This window comes from Lycorma delicatula, chromosome 13 (assembly GCF_047948215.1).
Source record: "Lycorma delicatula isolate Av1 chromosome 13, ASM4794821v1, whole genome shotgun sequence".
Lineage (NCBI taxonomy): Eukaryota > Metazoa > Arthropoda > Insecta > Hemiptera > Fulgoridae > Lycorma > Lycorma delicatula.
This window is the reverse complement of record NC_134467.1, coordinates 48456382-48477826: the sequence shown is the minus strand read 5'-3', so window position 1 is coordinate 48477826 and position 21445 is coordinate 48456382. Positions and strand designations below refer to the sequence as shown.

Here is a 21445-nt window from a genome sequence, read left to right as displayed (position 1 = left end):
AATACGATTACAACAGATTTCCAAAACAGAACAGAACACAGGTAGAACATTATCTTCCATATGAATATTTACTAAAAAAAAAGTGTGCTATTATTAATGAGGCTCTAAAATAAAACACAAATATAATTGAACCATTAGAAAAAAAGATTAGTTCAAAAAAAATTACAAAAGCTGTGGAAGGCTCATCTTGAAAAACCTTTTTTGTTCGGTGTACTAACAAAGTCGTGCTGAATATAAAGCGTTGGTAATAAAAAAGTACTTCATACAAATTAGGCAAATGTTTTTCTGACTTGAAATCACTACAAGAAAAACTTATTCTCTCAGAAATATTAATCAAAATTTCCATAACAAAAATTGTTATCAGAGATGAAATTGGAAAAATCAAGAATTTAAGAAACACAAATTAAAAAAAGTCAATTTCTCAATTATAAAACAAAATCAATATAATTACACACACTCACTATCATTTAATTAATATTAAATAGATTAATTACTATTTGTAGCAATAACTGCTAATATTACTATGGACAAGTTATTCTGCATGTTGTACTAGATTTAAATTCACTTAAATAGAAATAACATGCTTCTGGAACACAAATAGTTGAACTTCTAATAATATTTTTACAATAAAATGTAATAAAATTTTCAGTTTATAACTACCTGAATTAAATCAAAATTATTAACATCTTAAAAAATCGGTAACCCAAAAATGATCCATCAAAGATTTTCTTTGTGTATGGTGAATCAAATGCAACCCCCAGAAAGAAAGCCACTCTACTACAGACAAATTAAAACTATTTTGTTAGTAAAACACAAAATAATAAAATCATAATAAAACTTTCAATAAAAAAAACCAATTAATTGTAATTTTTTAAAAGAACTGTAGTCTGATTCGATTCAAGTTTCACCAAATCTCACTAATATCTAAATTTTGTTGATTTTCAATCATTCACAGAATGAATAACGCTATTAAGCAACAAAAATTTATTTACACTGTTAAATTATTAATCAATTTGCATGTTTCTCAAATTTTAATTTACTTTTAATTTTCAGAAAAATTCATGTATTTTTAAAACTGAATCATTACTGCAACGTTCATAATGTAAAAATAAACTACATTTATTGTTAACATTAATTAAAACCACACTATATATAAACAAGAAAATGCATGAATATAAAAGCTAGTAAAGTTGTTTACCCACAAAAACACAAACAATTATTATTACTGAACTATCATGACTTAACTCATAACTTAGAAAATACTAAACAAGACATATATGCCAGTAAGCATCTTTTCCGTACTGTACCAAACATACAATATTTAATTCTCAGCTTAACCACCAGTGAGTTAAGACAGGAATCGTAGCAACATTTAAAAAATTGATGAAATTTATTTCCAGACCAAAAAAAATTCAGGTACCTTAATTTGTAATCTTAAAAATAATTATTTCTTAATACCAATAACATAATTATTTAAATCATTACTGATAAACTAGTAATTAAATCGACAAGATTTAAAATTTATAATAAAATTGTAAGAATAGTTTTGTAACAAACAAGCTATTCATAACAACTATATTGTAAATGTTCACCAAATGATCAGAGGTAGCAGGTGGGTAAAACTACAGAATTATAAAAGAAATCTGTAGTTTTAAATTTCTAGAAATGTGCTTTGAGGTTTCAGAAAACTAAACATAAAATGTATTCTAATATGTATTATTAAAATTATATATCTAGTATACACTAATATTAATATACATTTTGGTTATTTGCTTTATTAGGTTTAGATACTTAAAGGAAGATAGAACACACTTTTAGATAGATATATTACCAATTCAATGTATACAAGCTTAAACCAAATATAAATAAATATTAAGTACAAAAGTAAACTTATAACTTTTGTTACAGGGGGTAAACTTAATAGGAAAAATGTTCAGAACTGGTAAAGAATAGGAAATATTCCACTAACATGGTAAGTAATTATATATATGAGTGATGTAGGAAAAACAATCTCACTTTTCGATGAAATTTAGTTACCATATCTGTTTAAATGTATATTTCAAGCTCTTTTGAAATAGTGTGTTTTAATAAAAATCGACAATATCCTGTTGACAAAAGCAACAATCTCATTTAGATTGGGTGAATCAAAACAAATGATCTATATTAGTTTAGTATTGCAGAATATGTTTGCCTTAAGAACGTATTAGCCATATCATGGTAATTTGATAGTAAACATCAAATGTTTATTTTTTAATAACAATGGAAGTTTCTCCAAAAGTAATAACACCTACTACAGCAAGAAAAAGAATCCAACATCCACAAAAATGGAAAAGAAATCTGATGAAGCAGAAGAAGTAAGTACCAATTACACTAATTTTATTAATGTATAAACATTATGTTAATTGAATATAGCCAGAAAATTGTAGGTGTAATGGTTATGAAAACAAATTATTTTATGATGTATACCTCATATCCTTTCTTATAACGATACAAGTTATTTGGTCTCCAGTTGAAAATTTTAATCTGAAAATTATTTGTATGATTAAAAATTCAACTAATCATACAGGTTAAATTTTGTGGATCGCCTTCTTTTTGCAAAAAAAAATATTAAATAACAATAATTTGTCAAAGAAAAGATTAGAAAAAAAAATTACTTTTGTAATTTTTTAAGTTACATATTTTAAATACTTTTGTTAGTTATTCTTTACAATGTTATTCATCATATTAAAGACCGTTGTACTTTTTCTGTTACAGACCCAATGCAAGAACACTGCCAATATTTCCTACATGTAATCATAGCACAGATGCCTTTCAATGCACGACTCTTTGTGAAGATCGTGTTCGGAAATTTCTTGATGAACTCTATTCTTCTAAAGCTAAGGTATACCAAGTCAGTTTCATTCTTAAATTCCGTTCAAGTGTTCTGTAAAAAGGCGAAGGCCTAAGAATTCAGTCCCAAGGTAAGCAGTTTACAAGTAAAGCTTTCATTCAGATAGCTAAAAAGCAAATGATACCGGTATGTCAAAAAAAAATTTTAAAATGTGCTAGGAATTACTGGCAGCAGACTCAAAATTGTTGTAAATAATTTTTTAAGAATGGAAAGAAGTCCTAAAGAGAACAGAGACGGAGACAAAAAAGTTTAAAAAAAACCAGCAAAAGAAAGTATTGTTCAGTTTTATCTTTCTTTAAAATGTGTAGAATCTCATTATTACAGGGGTACAAGTGTTCGGCAGTATTCGCCTTCAGAAATTAATATTACATAAAAATTTAATTAAGGACTTGGTTCTCCAAGAACTGATGTTTGTTCCAAGTGTTTAGAGATAAAAGAAAATATTCTAAGTGCCCTGAAGAAAAGGTGGTTCTTATTAAATAAAAGAGTTCACAAATTCAGAACAAAGGCATTTTACGGCTTGTTAAAAGAAAACAGTGACCATTTAATTATTTAGTTTTGATTGTCAAAAAAATCAGGTACTGCCTAAGGTACCTGATCGGTTGGCATATTATGTAAACAGCTGTATATGCACGACTTCACAGTTGTAAGGAGGCATCCTAAAACTGAGTTAAATCAAAACAATATTTTTACTTATTACTGGACAGAGGATGAATTCCCAAAAGATTCAAATACCTTAGAATCTGCTGTATACTGCTGCTTAATGAATTCCGATTCAACAGACAAGTCAACCATTACGCTAATGACTGATGGCTGTGCTGGCCAAAACAAAAATAACATACTTAATGCAATGAGCATACGTTGGTTATCAGTTGCACCAAATCATATAAAAAAGTACAATTGATTTTTCCTTTGGTCAGTCATTCTTATTTACAAACTGACTGGGTCTTTCAATTATGGTAAGGAAGGTAAAAATGAAAGACACCACTGTTGATTCGAATGACTGTGTTAAAATATTTTCATAAATGGCTACAGTATTCAAATTTGGGTGCGACTGTTCTATTTATGATTGGTGAAAGGAGGCACAAACCCATCTTAAAGTAACCAGTAATTGGCACTTCCAATTTTCCAGCTGCAAGAGACTAGAAAAATGGAAAAGATAACTGGGTGTAAGAGGACAGCAGTATTACAGAAGTGAATTTTTGCCATCAAAAATGTGTTTCAAAAAATGAAGGAAACTTGAAATCATAAATCCAGATAAATCAGTTCATATGAAAATGTTATTTTATGTAATTTAAAACTTATAGATGTATGAAAACTTTTAGCAAAACACTTTGGTAGTAAGTGAAGCACCATTAATTTTCTTTCTTATTATGATAAAAGTGATTTCTTCTGAACTTCCAAACATTGTTGCTGAAGAAAACATAGTAGCAAGTAACAGTGAGTACTCTACTCAACTCATAGAAGAGTCAGCAAATTTACAAGTTTAAAAAAATAAGGAGTTATCTTATTTTCTTATTAAATTATCTTAATAATTGTAATTTTCAATTTTAATTTAAGTTGTAATTTTTTGTTTGTAATATAATTCTTCACTATTATTAAATTTTTTGTTCATTAAGCGTAAAAATTTTAATGTTTGGAATTGAAATAATCTATTTTATTTAAAGAAAACATGAACTGTATTTTGTTTTTTGGATCAAGATTGACAATATCCATTTGTTTGAGGATCAAAACCAACAATCTCCATGGAAAAACTTCAAATTATAAAACGCTCTTTCAAATTTGATTTAAAAAAAATATTTCAACTGTGAAAAGTATATTTTTTACTATGTTTTAGTCAAATAAAATAATTTCTAGTTGTTAATATAAGAAGATGGGAGTTTTTTGCATTATAACAAAAAATTAAAGAAAGTGGAGATTGCTTATTTTGATCCTACACTACTCATATATATATATATATATATATATATATATATATAAATTACTGCAATTTGAAAAAAGTATACAAAAAACCAACTACTTGGAAGTGAGGTCAATAAAGAAAAACAAATGAAAGAAAACATATGGAAAAGATTAGAATCCTATGCTGTATACTGAGCCATTAAGAAAAATATTATTAAGGAAACTGACAAAAAAGGTTAAGAATCTGAGGGTATGAAGAAAACTGCAACGGTACAGGTACGTAATGAAGTAATTGAAAGTTAAGCTATAAACAAAGTGAGGTACATAGAGATCAAGGAAAGGCATGCCAGGGGTACTCCAAAAAAGAAGAAAACTGAATAAAAGATTAAGAAGAGAATTTTATAAGAGAAACTATAACAAAAGTAGTGAAAACTATAAAGAAAAAAGAGCAGTTCAGAGAAAGAAAAGTGTTAACTGCACTACGTGTAAGTAACTACAATAAAAGGTTACAGACAAATCAATCTTTTTTTCTATATTCATCACAGAGCATCAGTGCAAATAGCATTTATAATAAAAATAACACTACTATTATAAAAAGTAAGATTTTTTGAGACCCTGCGGTTATTTAACAGCTAAGTTTTTATTTTAACAATTTTAATATTAAATAAACATTAATTTACTTTTACTAGATGTTTTAATTTTAGCCCATTAAAGTAATTTATTTACATTTTGTCTCGGCTAAAAGAGAATGTAGTCCCTAAATTCACATCCACAAACCACCACTGAACTGTTCATAATCATAGCTTTCCAATTATCAAGAAAAATAATTTAGTCATAAAGTTACAGACAGATATAGCTGTCTATGAATAGAAAAATTGTGTTTGATCGATTGTGCATGAAACTTGTAAAAGGATTTAGAAATTCAACAGGTGTAATCTAGCCATGTAAACAGTAATCATAGACCACAAATGTAATTGAAATGGGGGTAAGCTGTATTCTCATTAATAATATAAAATAGAGGTATTTCCCAGGATTTTAATTGAACAACAGACTCCAGATAAAACTCCTAATTTATAAACTCTTGACATGATTTTAGCTCTAGGAATAGCTGCTGATGAAAAATTGATCTTATATGGTCTTTGATGTTCTGGGTTTCAAAAAAAAAATAATAATTTGAAATATAATTTAAGACAAAAAAGATAAATCAAAATACATTTAACTGGGTTAAAAATTAATGTACTATTCATTTATCCTCTTCATATTACTCAAGAAAAATTTCTATACATAAAAATTCAGAATTAAATTATTCACAGAGTTTATGCCTAATAAGAACTTTAATAATAAGGCTGTTATTATTATTTTGTTAAGAAAAAGAAATTTTTTATTAAAATGTTGCTATTATGCCAAAATAGATGCCCAAAGATGGGACTGTGATGCCAGAAAACTCTGTATTACTTGTTTTACTTAATAAATCATTTGATAACTGTAAAATTTGATATATAAAAGAAAATATAATTGTTTTGGAGTTACAGGCATAAATATACATGTACTTCGACATGCTACCCTACTTCTGAGAGAAGATACAAGTCTTCGTTCAACATCATTCCAGACAGTAATAGAAATTAATATACATTATCCTAGAAATAATTTAATGTAAAATTTAAAGAAAGATGGCTTAATAATTTTACATTGTATTTTATTGCATTTAAATTTATTTGTTACACAATTATAATATTTTGTATTCAGATAAACAACCTCATTTTACTACATAGACATGACATAAGTACCGTTTGTAATTTTTTAAATATTTTAACCTTACCTTTACTGAACATAGGAAGTTCAACATTTTTTATTTTTATTAACAAAATTCCTCAAGTAATCCCAATGCAAAGTTTTTAAAAGTGTTTTGTCCCAGGCAATGTACTTAAAAGCAATCGAAAAAAAATAAAACATTTTTAATGTGAATTCCAGCTTGAAGAACAAAAATATGACCTGTTGCTTTAAGACAAGGTTTTAAGTTTATTTAAACAACATATTAAAAAAGTACTGCAAAAGAAATCTGAAAAAAATAAATTGGACAAAATGTTTATTATTAGTTAGTCCATTTTTAATAGTATTCAAAAAACTCTGTAAAAACATAAATTATTTCAAATAGGCCTATGAAACAATTGTGCTTAAGTAAAAAAATTAAAAAAAAAGTTTTAAACAATAGACCAAAGAATTCTTCAGTCTTTATTTTAAACATGCATATCACATCTTTCATATTCTAGACAGCTACACCCTCTTCTTTATCAGCTGTTGGATAACCAAAAATTATTTCCTTGTACCACTGTAATCGTTCATCAGCTTTCATCAAACATTTTTATAAGAAGTCTGTTGACATCATTTTTCTTTTCACTAATGACAGCATGGTCAACAGTGAAATTTTCTAGCTGAATTTAATTAAAATTAATGTTTCCTTTTTTCCTTAATGAAATTTATGGTTTCTTATTTCTTTTGCAGGTTTGCACTTTTGTTTGTGATGAAATGTGTAATCAGCTGATTGAAAATGAAGTTATGCCATCGGTTAGTTGGAAAAATCACTCTATGAATGAAATCTGGTTATGAACAAAAAACGTACTGTTTGAAATTTAACTTTTCTACATTAATTACTATATGAAAAAGCATTATTTGATTCTCACTTTAATTTCAATAACAAAGCAATAATCTTAAGTGTTAAAAAAAATTAGACAAAGTACAGTTTGATTGTTACCTCCTGAATTACTTGTTTTTAATTCACCATATATTTCTAAAAGTAGAAAAGAAAAATAATAAAAATTATTGTTTTAGTTTGAAGTGCTGTTTTTTTTGTCTTTTTTACTTTTAAATTGGATTCATTTCTACGTTGAAATTTCTATTATAAAATGGCATTATTCTTTACCTGATGGTTTTCCAGCATGTAAATTATAGTTTTAATAGTAATAACTAAAAAAAAACTAAGTATTTTATTAATATTTTTTTTGTTTAACCATTAACTGGTATCATACGTCTCACAGACTGCTGTCATTTTTTGTCTCCCTCCCCTTCCTCAAATATTGGATCAATGGTCGATCCACTTTACCTACCTTCCAGTTGTTATGCGTAGTACTTGCTGTGAAGATCATGGTTTTTTTTGCCACATCAAGTGGTGAGTTATTGTATTTTGTTTTTTAGGCAGTCTCAAAAACATATGACACCAGTTCTGTTACTAACTTAATCGTTGCTGTAGTTGTTTTTTATTTTAATTTTACATTATTCACAGTGCTTTCAGTGGTTGATTTGTATAGTTTCTATGCTAATATATTTTTCTTTCAGTTCATTTTTTATACTGTTTATTTATTTTTATCGCTATATTTTATTTCTTTTTATTCATTTTAATAGTTCGTTTCTAGTTCTGTAAAATATTTCTTAATAATAAATTTTTTAACAATGAATGATATATGTGAAATAAGCTGTAATGATGCCATTGATCTACAACTAGGTCCTTCGTGTCGCGATTTACAAGGTACCCGATTAAGTTTCGAAAAGGATTTAGAAGAAATGGTTTCAAATGTCCTAGAAGAATTTGATAGGAATGATGATAGCAAAGATGATCCAGATTATCTAAGCGAAAGTGATCACAATACAGAATCAGAACAAGAAGCACAAAAATAATGAAGTAATGAAGTGGATGTAGCAAATAGGGCTGAATATGATACAAACCAAAAATTAGAGGTACAGGAAAAAATTGAGGAAGAAGCTGAAGGTAAAAATTTGACTGCACCAAGACGACATATCTATTCCTATTTCTACGGGAAAGAGAATTTTTTTGGCGGAGAAAGAACAACCACCTGTTAACCTATGAACAAGACTGCATATCATTATTTTGGAACTACCTGGATTGAAACCAAAGGCAAAATTATTAGGAGCAAAACCACATAGAAGACGTTTGGAATCTTCTTTTTACTCTGGAAATATTAGAGGAAATTCTTATGTGAACAAATAACAAAATTATTAAACTAAGAGAAAAGTACAAAAGAAAAACTTATCGTTCATTCAGGATCTAGATATGATTGAACAGAAAACTTTCATTGGTTTGCTACGCTATACTGCTACTTTCAAATTTAGTAATGAATCTATTGACTACTTGAGACAGATGGAACTGGATGAGATGTGTTTCGTTGCACAATTTTGTTTCTTTTGGTGTGTTTATGCTTTATCAATTCAATAGATTGAGGAGAAAAAACGATGATGCAGCAGCAATATCTGGAATTTTTAATAAATTTTTGGAGAATTCACAGGTTTGTTATAGACTGGGTCCCACAGTCTGCGTGAATGAATGTTACTACCCTTTCAGGGTCGATGGAAGGGTCGCACGTACATGCCACGAAAACCAGCAAAGTATGGTGTGAAAATTTTATTTATGGCAGAGGCCAGGAGCCATTATTTATATAACGCATATATTTACTCAGGGAAAAGCAGTGATGGAAAAACTCTTAACTTGTGAAGAGAAAAAATTCAGCATTCCAACACAATCTATACAATAGCTCATCAAATCAATTAAGGAAGACATCATGAAATGTCGCGGTGGACAATTGGTTTAGTTCAATCGAAACAGTAAACGAGCTCCTAAAGAGAGAGTTAAAATATGTTGGAATTTAAAAAAAAAAAAAAAAGTAAATTCTTCCTCAGTTTTAGCCTAGTAAAATGCAAACATCATTTCTCTATGGTTATACTGAGAACATTACTCTTCTTTCATATGTACTGAAAAAGTTGAAAGCTGTTGTATTAGTGTCATCAATGCACCACTCGCCAAATGATGACCCTGACACTGATAAGCCTGAAATAATTTCATTTTACAGCTTAACCAAAGGAGGTGTTGATTGAATTGATCAAACGTGTGAAAACTACACAACCAGTCGAAGGACACAGAGGTAGACAATGGCAATCTCCTTCATGCTTGTCGACATGGGAAGTGGTGTAAATTCTTGCATTCTTCACCAGTCATTTACCCAATCAGATAAGATGACTCAACATGACTTTATGAAGACTTCGGCAAAGTCACTTACTTACCCGCAAGTGAAAAACTACTCGTGAAAAATCTTCCACACGAATTGATGTTCACAATCAAAAGGATCCTTAAAATTTTGAACGGATCAGAAAATTCAGAAGAAATACCCAATTTGTTTGAAAAACTGAAGATATGTGCATTTTGCCCTACAAAACAACAAGAAAACCAAATATCCATGTCAGAAATGAACTGCTCCAATTTGTCAGGAAAGTTCTAATAAAAATTTGTGTCACGTGTTATGAAGTAGTGAAATTTATATTTTTTAATCGCTATATTTATGTACTCTTTAAGGCTTTTTTTTTCTTAGTTATATTTTTAAAGTTAATAAATAATTTTTATATAAATTTTACATTTTTATTAGTAAATAGATTTAGAAGTATATAGTTTAATTTTTTACAACAATGAAAATGAGTCTGAAAAATGAAGACTGTTAAAATCAAAATCTAAGTTCTTATTTTACTTTTTCATTATTTTACTATTTAACACTTTGTTTATGATTATTTAAAAATACTATGAAAAGCTTAAACAGAAAAAAATTATAAAAAAACTGGCATTATAAAGAAATTAACGGAAAAAAGGGTTTTGGCAAGAACACATATTTAAGATTTTATAGCTATATTTTATTTAATAAAAATTTTTGTTTAATTGAAGTTTGTATAGTCATGTTTAAACAATTTGTGAGCAACAAATTTCATGAATAAATAAAAATGTGAAGATAAAAAAATGAAATTGAGGTATCCTGGCTGACACCAGTTACGTACTTATAGCTCACAATACCAGAGCTCAGATTATTTTTTAACTTTTACTTTATTTAAACAAATAATTGAATGGTGTTAGAATGATTTCTGTACGGGCCCTTCTATTTGTAATTGAATGTACATCAAGTCTCCAAAGCAATATTTAGTCCAATATTACAGTTTAATTTTTATACCGCTCAGTTGGTGTGCTTATTAATAAATGTTTTTGTAAATATTTTGTGAGTTTATGTATTTTTTTTAAAAATAGCAGTAACATTTCCTGAAATTTTTGCACAGCTACTGTTGTTAAATATATTATTGTAACCTAATATTAGCTTTATAATATTATAAGCTATGGCAATTATTATGTCTGATTTTTTTTTCACATTAATGTCTAAAAACAGTGTAAAAATGTTATTAAAATTTATATGTAAACCAAGATTTTGACACATTTGAACAGTAAGAAATTTACAGATGTACCAAATTTGATAATATCAAATGCATTTAATACATATTTAAGTGGTTTCCTAATCTTTTTAAGAAAAATGCTATTAACAAAACTGCCTGTTGTTAGATCCACTAAAGAAGGTACTTTTAACAGAAAAGATTCAATGTTTTTAAAAGTGGATTGCTTTTCATATTTTTATTTTTTTGTCAAAAGTCACTATATAATGACCGATGGAGAGATCACAAGCAAAAGAAAAGGTGTGTCTCATAATGACAAACCCAGTTTTCATAAACAATTATTTGATTATTCTTTTTATATATTTAAATCCTTCAATCAAACAGCATCATTACTTCAGTACAACAATGAATCTCTCAGTGACTAAGCCGTCTAAAAATTTATTTTATAGAATTTTTATGATAAATCTAATTTTTTTTATTAAGTTGTGTATTTTATAAATTATTTATTTAATCGATTAACTATATTATTAATTAATTATTTTTATTATTTAATTTATTTATTTGTATAATTTATTAAATTGTGTATTTTAGATTTTCAAAATTCCTTTTTGCTGTAATTAAATCAATAGATAAATCTTTAATCATTTAAATACAAACATGTGAAATAATGTTAAAGTAAGTACATTAAGTAAAAAAAATTACTTCTCGTGTCTGTTATCGATGTTACTTATACACTATTTATTTAATACGCTTTAAAAATATGAATAATTCATAAAATGTTTTAAATCACTTGAACATTCCAAGACACATTTTTAACAGTTTTATGTAATAAGAAATCATATCAATAAAATTTTTCTCTGTAAGGATTTGGTGCAATTCAAAATCTGACAACAGTTGTCCATATTAAAATAATTATAAAGCTGTTTTGACAGAAATACAAAATTAAGATTTTTAAAGTGTACTTCTTTTTTAGATTTTTTTTTTTACTATTGATGTGTTTATTTATAAATTACGGTCACAATTACAGTAACATACATTGCAAATTAATATTGTAACAAAATCAATAATGCAAATATATTACTGTTATTTATTTACTTATAAAAGTCAACTGACTTTATTATACCTTCCACCGACTAAACTAGAAAAGGGAATGAATAAGGAACATTCCATACACATGTAAAAAAACCTACCTTCCACTAGCATGCTAGGGCCGGTGCTGTGGGAGCGACAGTGCTCTCTCTCTCTTGCAGCCCCCCATGCATTTTCCTATATGTGCATGCACACAACAGCAAAACACCAAACTGCTGGAACTTTGAAGCGCACAATTCCAAATAAAGATTTTTGTATCCTTTTCATAAACCGGGGGATGGATACTAACATTAAGCTTAAGGATTATATAATGTACAAGTATAAAGAGAGAATTAGAGAAAAAAGAACTCATTCTATTACATGTTATCGATAATATCAAGTGGAAACAGGCGGTGGCTACAGTCACTGATAATGAAATAAAAGAATAAGGAGTATAGGCGGTGTACAAACATACACAATAATAACTAATAGACCATTAAAGATAGAAAAATTAATAAAAGATATTGATAAATCATATTTTTTATCTTTTATTTATTTATTTAAAATCCGACAGGATAACCAATAATTACAGGTACTTACTAATAATTTATTTATGTAATGTATTAAAAAATTCAAAACCAACTTGAGATTCAAACCCGAAACCTGGATGTAGACACACATTAGTACCAGTCTCACCATGTAAGTTGGATAAAGTGGGTAACTTTAGTTTTAATCATCATAATTAGTAAAGATAAATATAATAAACTTGCATCCGGTTACACAATAATACAATCGATTTGTTTTTACGAAAACGAATGATACATTTTAAATAAAGAAGCAACCTGTTTTCTGTGGAAATTTGTTTATTAGATAAAAAATAAATATCTTAGAATGTCTATTTGAAAATTAATCGATAATACAATTCTTAAAATAGATATAAATATATATAAACTATCGTTTAATCCACTTAATATTTAAGCAGATGTTAAAGTCTTGATTTCACAGTCACATTGTAGAATCAAACTACACAATTCTGAAATCTTTTATATTATGAACAAAATGTTATTTATTAACATCATACAAAAAACACGACTTAAAAGCTCGACTGTTTGGAACCAGTAACTAAACTAAAAAACTCAATCCCCAGAATAAATAAGAAATAAAAAATGTGATATCAGATCTCTAAAAAATAATAAAGCATCCGGGTGAGGACCCAATAACTGTGTAATTTTTTAAATTATGATGATTAGGTTAATTAATGCGTGATCTACTGTAGAAATTACATGAAAACATTTGGAAGAGAGAAAAAGTACTACAAGAATCTGCTCCAATTCATCCTCTACACAAAAAAGGAGAAAATGAAAGTTACGAATTACAGAGGAATTTCTCTTACAGTAACCTGCAAAATCTTACAGAAGTTATTGAGAATAAAATAAAAGAGCACATCAATTAACAATTTGAAGAATATATCAGGGTGGTTTAGAAAGGGAAGATCTTGAAAAGAACAAATAGTACGTGTCAAATTAATAATCTGCATAGATTATAAACTTTTTAACCGAACACTTTCCATTGCCTTTTCTAAAGTTTAAATCATTTTAAATTATCAGAACCATTAAAATAAAAAAAAAGCAATGCAATCAATCCCTTTTAATTGTGATAGTCATAAAAGAATGAAGGAAAACATTAAAACTAAATGCGGTAGAAAAACAGTTAGGTTAGAAAAAGGACAATCTAGGAAGAGATTGCTTTCCCTTTATGGAAGATCGGGTCACAATTAGCAGACGATTTTGAAGTAGTAAAAATTCAAATACAACTGTTAAAAGTAATCGCAGAAAAGACCAGAAGCAACAGAGTATTTATTTTTATTTTAAATTTTCTTAATTTTTTCAGAGATAGTTTTAAGTTATCAGGTAAACAAAAATTATAATCTTTTTTACATTTTCTCACAGTTTATACTTTCAAAAATATGTCTGTAGATTTTCAGGTATAAATGCGTAGTATTTGAGAAGAACTAGTAGAGCTGCAGGTAGAATTTCAGAGAACGGTGGGAGACCTGGTATCTCAAGTTTCTGCCCTCAATTTTGTAGGTTTGCAGCTTCTATCCTTTCTCTATTATGAACAGAATATATTTGAGATTGAACAGAATATATTTGAGATTTAACAGAACTATTACAATGATTTAAGACATACGTTTCAAAATTTTACTTCAAAACATGTCAAAATGTTAATTTTTGTTTATTTTAAAGGTTATGAAGCACTTTTTTCCATGTTTGTTAGTGAAAAAGAAGCAAGAGGAAAATAATTAATCAGGAGATAACAATAAAAAAAGACATTTTGAAAGATATTGATAAATATATGAAAGACACAGTCATTTTTTTCAAGTACATAAAAAATTAAAAACCGATAAAGATTTTGAGGTCAATATTGATAACATTACTAAAATGTAAGACGTGTGATGAGAAGTAAACTTTCAGGTTTTATAGAATTTTATATTCGTTCACGAGCAGTGTTATTTATCAAAATGCATTTAAAAAACAATGTTCATGAAAAACATGAAAGTTGTGATTTTTATAACAAGTCTCTCTTGTAAACTTTATACGCATTTTTTTTACACCGCTTTTTCTTAGCTGGTGGAATTCCTCAGCATCTACCAAATTATCCAATTGGAAATGGTTCTGGGCTTAAAATGTTCATAAACATCACCCATATATTATAAACTACAGTAATATATAAATCTGTGTTTGAGGCATACAAGGTACCTCCGCACCTTAAGTTGTAACATACAAAATGAGAAAAATATAATGTTAAATAAATTATACGCATTGGATAAATTTTATTATACCTGTTTTAATTTATGCACACTTGAAAACATGCTATTAATTTTTTTCTTATATAAGATTTTTGAAGACCATATGGATTCTCTAACAAGGATACAATTAAGATGCCTTTTTAAATTTAACTCTGATTAAAATCTTTTGATAAAAGTACAAATTAATTTTGCTCAGTATGAATATTTAAATATAATTACATTTTTCATTAAACGATTTCTAACAAAACTTGCAAATATAATTTTTCTGTGTTTTATGAATAATAAGATGTGCCTTTAAAGAGTTTTTATGATTAAATGACTTTTGATAAAACTTACAAATATAATTTTTCACTTCTGTATGAATATAAAACGTATTTACTAATAAATGACTTTTGACAGAAGTTGCCAACATAATTTCCCTCATTTATATGAAATTAAAAATATGTTTTTGTAAATTGTATTTAATATTAAATGACTTTTGACAGAAGTCGCAAACATAATTTTTCTCTTCATTATCAGTAATAAGGTGCGTTTTTATCATTATCATGAATAACAGACTTTTGACAATTTTTTTCTTCACATTAGCATGAAAGCTAATGTGTCTCTTTAAACAATTACCTGTGAATCTTTCATTGCAATATTCACAAACCAATTTTTTTCTTTCTGCGCAGGTAACTTGTTTTCACTACTTGCATTTTCAACTAAAGTTTCTGTCACTGTACGCACACGTACATTCACTGAATTTTTTTTTTATAATTTCATCATATACCGAATTATTTACGCTTCTCTTACAAGTAATACAATTCTTGGTAATTCCCTTGACGGTTCCTTTACCGATAGTAACCTGTAAATTAAAAATAACTAATAATTAAAAGGTAATTATGAATTAATATAAAAATATATCGATTACAACAAAACTATTTAATAAATTTATAACAGTCAATATATTTATTACTTCTATATTCATCTTAATCAGATCTACAAACCCACACATTTTACATATATAAAATTTTATATACAGGATGTCTGTGCTAAAGGTACCCAAAACATAATGGCCTCTATTTAGGAAATCGGTCATTGTAATATCTTATAACACAGGCTCAAATGACAGGATATATCCCCAAGATTTGTTCAGTATACTCTCAGATTCAGCAGAATACACATGTGCAGACAAGCCGACTCCAGTGCAACTTTAAAGATGTGGACCCCAAAAAAACGTTCAGTGCATGCTTTGGTAAGTAGTTTCAATCAGTTACGCACGTTCAATGACTTGCATGAACCGAATGGAATATCAATTCTCGAGCATCCAAGTCTATCGTATTCCAAGGATACAACTTTAAGAGAGATTGCAAGCTTCGTTTCACAAACTGGAAGTCATCAAAAGGTTTGTTAGTTACAAGAGACTGTGGATCAAGTAAGCGATGCATTCACTGCCAGTCCCATTAAGTCTATTAAGTGGTCTAGTTATGGACTGCAAATTTGCAAATTCCTCTTTCTACTGTTCATGACATTGGTAATAAGTACTCCACTTGCAAGTGTACAAGTTACAACTCCTTCATCACATTAAACCAAATGATTGCCGCCAATTTGGTGTACTAGAAACCCCATACAGTAATCAAAAATGAAAGGAACATATTGAAAGTCAGTGTCAGTTATAGAAAAAAAAATAACGTCATGGGACTGTATTTTTTTCATAGAGCACAGTGTGACAGGGCACATCTACCGCAACGTGCAAGAATTTTGCCGTTTCTCAGAGTACTGCAGGATTCAGTTTCCAACAAGCATGTGCTCCACACCACTTTTATTGAGATGTTAGCATGTTCTTAATCAACACTTTCCCGCATGCTGGATCAGGCAAGGAGGTCAAACTGCACAGGCACCTAGATCTCTCCGATGAACCTTTTTTTTGCTTGAGGTTTTATTGAGAGTTATAAAAAAAAAAGTTTGAAATTTGGACGATTTAAAATGAAGATTGTTAAAGTTGTTTGTCTAATAATGCCACAGATGCTCCTAAACATCTGGCAAGAATTAAGATTATCGTCTACGAGATAAAAAGGAGCATACATTGAAGTCGACTAACCTATATTAAAACATTGTAAAATGCTGCGCTTATTAAAAAGAACTGTTAATTTATATATATATATATATATATGTATGATAAAACTAAGAAAAAATTATTTATAATAATATAATCTTATATTATAAATAATAATATGATAAAAACAATAAATTTATAATAAATAAAATGAAAACATCTCTTACTGCTTGCTTTTTTCAAATTCTTACAATTAGCACTTTTGTGGTGTGCATCTTTTCTTCAATGTATTAAATATTTTTTAAAGTTACAAATTTTTTTAAAAAAGTTTTTAATACCATCTGATGAAGCGGTGTGCATCGCAAAAGCGCTAATATATATACTTACACACATAGGGTGAGAAACTTAAAAACCGAACTGAGAGTTTGAACTGCAGTTGTTTGAACGTTACCTTCAACACTTCTATTAGCATCATTATTGGTTGTGAATGTTACTACTCTAATCTACTGCTGTCAGTTGTAAACTATTCATGGTTCGGTGTGCAACAAGTTTCACTCCGTGAGTAGTTTTTGTAACAATGCTTTAATAGATCAAGGAATGGGTTCTTGTTTTGGAAGCTAATCACTGTTCTCGAATCCTTTCCAGGAATACATTAAATATTCGCTGAAAAATTCTGTCTAATTCACTCACCACACACATTAAGAGTGCAGCCACAGTTAAATTATTATTAATATTAGGTGACTTTAATAAACCAGGTTCTGTGTGGGAAAACATCAAATACATTTCTTTTGTTAAATGTTATCATGCAAATTTAAATGTTAAAAATGCTGCTATTCAGCTTACACATTATTCTACAAATTGTAATTTTTGACAATCATATATAATATGCTAAACTGCTGTGGTAATTTTCCTGGTTTTGTTTTTTCCAACCTTACCGACATAAGTGTTAATATTGCTTACGGTGAAATTTTTTATCGTGATAATTATCATTTACCTTTAGAAAATATTTCCTAACATATTTGCCACAGTTACCGTATTTTGAATTCTAATCTTATACCGGATAATAAAAATATAAATTTTTAATAAATGAGTTTGATTCTAAATAATATTTATTTATTTTTTAAACAGCCACACAAGATTGATGCTTTTGCATGGAACACGGAAATGGAATTTTATAGCACAAGAATAACACCATGCATGACTAAAATTTGATATTCATCATAATATAGAAAATTTTTGCAAAGGAATTGCAAGAATGTATTATTAAAAATATTCTTGATTGTCATTTACCAAATATACATATAAAAAAATGTGTACTTATTATCACTATAATTAACCCCTTACCAGTTATTGACGTTATATTCCAACATAAACTTTTTTGTCTGGTTATAATTCATTCTCTACCGTAATATTCCGATGTTTTACATATTTTTTTTTCTTTAGTAGTATTCTACAATGACAGATAACACTAGTTGTTAGTTTAAATACAGTATGAAGCGAGGGATTTTCATATGTATTTGATCGTAATCAGCCGATCTGCTGCAACCCACCAGGTTGGTCTAGTGGTAAACGTGTCTTTTGCAAATCAGTTGATTTCGAAGTCTAGTTCTAAGGTTCAAATTCTAGTAAAGGCAGTTACTTTTATACGGATTTGAAGACTACATCCCGGATACCGATGTTCTATGGCGATTTGGTTTCAATTAACCACACATTTCAGAAATGTGTCGACCTGAGACACATCATCCTCTGTAGTAATCCTGACCTGCTGTAATGGTGAACTGTTTATTTACAGTGGTCTATGAAGTCGGACTCTGAGCATTATATTTTTTATTATATCGTGAAATTCTATAAATATATCAGTATATAAATGTATATTATGGAAATATTTTGCGTGTAAGTAAAATTATTCAGATAACTGCGTAAATATCTTATAAACACGTGTGACAGAAAATTTGTGAATATTGCTCAAATATTTCTAAGTGTGAAATAATATACATCTTGCATGGAAAAAAAAAATGGTTTTAAATTACATATTATGTCATTATTATTAGTCAAAATACATACTTTAAAAATAAATTCTATTTAAAATAGCCTAAGGAGAAAGTACATATAGAATTTAATAAGAGAAATATAGTGAATAATATAAGAGAAATATGTTTACTATCTTGTTCATTTACTCTTACATGTGTTCGTGCTAGTTGCCAATCCAGCTGCTGCTACTGACACAGAGTGGTCCACGTGATGTGCCGGCTTAAAAAAAAAAAACAGCAAACTCAGTTATCACAATTTTAATTCTGAGAAAAGTAATTTTATAAATCAACTTAAAACAAATATGCGGGTTGTTCAGAAAAATCATAACTTGACAAAGAAAACCGAAAATTTGGCAATAAGTTCTTTAAACTTTCAACTTAGTTCATTTACAGTTCGATACATTTACTCAGATTTTTCAACTTTTGAATATTTTCAGTTATCATGTGATTTTTTTTAACTGTGATGTAAGCTGTTATCTCACCTTAGCATCATTGAAACTGATCTTTGTCTAGCAAGCCATTTCATCAGGTTTTGGAAGGGAAGTAATCATTAGGAGCCAAATCAGATGAATAAAGCACATGCTTCCACAAGTCATTGTCAAAGCGTACATTTTAATGAAGTGTTGCAGCTACAATCCAAGACATGTGTACAGTCGCATTAAAAGATAATGCTATTATTGTAGTAAAATAGCATTATCTTTTTGGCCAATGTGGCAGTCCCAATCGATCAATCTGGTAAAGCATCAGAAGCGTAATGCTTCCCGTAATTGCAAGTTCAACATTTGAAATTCAATTATTATTAAAGAAATAATCAAAATACTGTAAAAAATATAATGAAGTCAAATTAAAGAATCAACAATAAGTGCATATATAAAGTTTCATTCATATAAATACTCCAATGAATACGCTTTGAGAGAGCGAGCATAAACTTCATACATCACTTTCATTATAAAATAATTGCATGATAAAACTTACCGCTTCATTTTTAATTTCATGATCTTCATATTTAATAAACTCGATCCCTTCAAACGCAACAGGATCTGTTACTTCAGTATAAGTATCATAACCGTTACCGAGTGGCTCCTCTCTCCCTTGCAACGATTCACTTTCCTAAAACATAAAATCAACAATTTAATGCTACAGTTAATGACATGACAAAAAAAAAAACCCGAAAGTAAATAAAATTATACTTACACAATCAAGTGTAATATCTTCAAACTAGACTCCTTTTGTTAAGCTAGGCCTATATTCCACGAACATTCATTATATCTGTGAGCTTTGTTTTTGATAAAGCTGTGACTTTATTTTCGAGGCTAAGGCAATAGCTCATATAGACGGTAACCTCTTAACAGTCCCTTTATAGAACAATACCCTTATATGCTTATGAGATCCTTGCTTCCCAGGAAAATTATTATATTAAATCACAACAAACCTAGACTTAGATGTCTTAACATATTCCATACAGTTGTTCCCATCATCAAGAACGCACACTTCTACAGTGTGCTCTATTGGTGTCTACATCAATCTTTTGTAGCTACGCCGTTTACTATACTATGCTGTACACTACATGAAGTATTTATTTATCTTGCCCGTTCTTGACTCCGGCAACAAGAACAGTGGTTAGAGGCAGTAAAACGTTTATGAAATATTTTATTTTTTCCAGAAAAAAAAATTACGACATATTCTTGAAAAAACCTTTTTTTATTATACAGTACTTTATCGATAAACAAAAAATCGTCATTAGTTTTCATTAGTGTTTTTTTTTTGACAACACACTTTTATTAAGAATAAACCGGTAAATACATTTAAAAATCAAATTAGAAAAGTTTCAATAATAATCATTATTTTTGTTACTTGTATCACTACTGTCACTGCTAAATTCACTTTCAGGTTCATAATTCCTCGTGAAGACGTAATCTTATTTTATCTAAAGAACAAACATCACTAACTAACTACTTCAATGGTTATACGCAAACTGAGGAGCAGCATTGCAACACCAAAATTATTGATCGAACGATCTGACAAGAATCAACATGTCTGTATTCAATGACCCTATATGACGCAAGACGTAAGAGCCATGAAATATTATAGTCTTCTGACACGCATGAACGATTATGTCTGCGTGTTTTCGTTATTGACTCTTGACAGGAAGAGCAGCTATAAATATATAACTTCATAAGATAAAATTGGGTTTTGGCGCTACGCACAAGAATATGTTATACAAAGAAACGGCTATTGACTCCAGGGTCAAGAACACAATATCAATAAAATTATGAAAAATTAACACCGTATGCCTATTATTGTTTGGGAATACATATAACGAGTAAGAAAAAACAAATAAAACAACCCCGCTTTTAAGTTATACCAAGAATTACACCTGTCACTAGTAAATTAAATTTTCTTGACCTCAGGGCTAAGAAACGTAAAGAACATATTAATCGATTAATTCAGACTTCTTGTATTTTAACAAGCGTAAAAATAAATTTTCTAATTTCTTTGTG

The 21445-nt window shown here is 28.5% G+C and overlaps 1 protein-coding gene across 5 annotated transcripts in view; it reads right to left on the bottom strand.

Moving 5' to 3' along the window:
• The window catches only part of LOC142333860 (uncharacterized), a 69224-nt gene that overhangs the window by 12482 nt on the left and 35297 nt on the right, over nt 1–21445 (bottom strand). For 2 of the 5 annotated variants that reach the window (XM_075381424.1, XM_075381423.1), the window contains exons 4-6: nt 19920–20054; nt 19098–19164; nt 15127–15723 (exon numbers count right to left, since the gene is read on the bottom strand). In XM_075381424.1, coding sequence (XP_075237539.1) covers nt 15710–15723; nt 19098–19164; nt 19920–20054 — 216 coding nt within the window. In that variant the 3' untranslated portion in view covers nt 15127–15709. Of the gene's footprint in view, nt 1–6611; nt 6852–9862; nt 10007–12210; nt 12313–15125; nt 15724–19097; nt 19165–19919; nt 20055–21445 lie in introns of those variants that run through there. The other 3 variants (XR_012758726.1, XR_012758727.1, XM_075381422.1) reach the window with 3 other exon arrangements.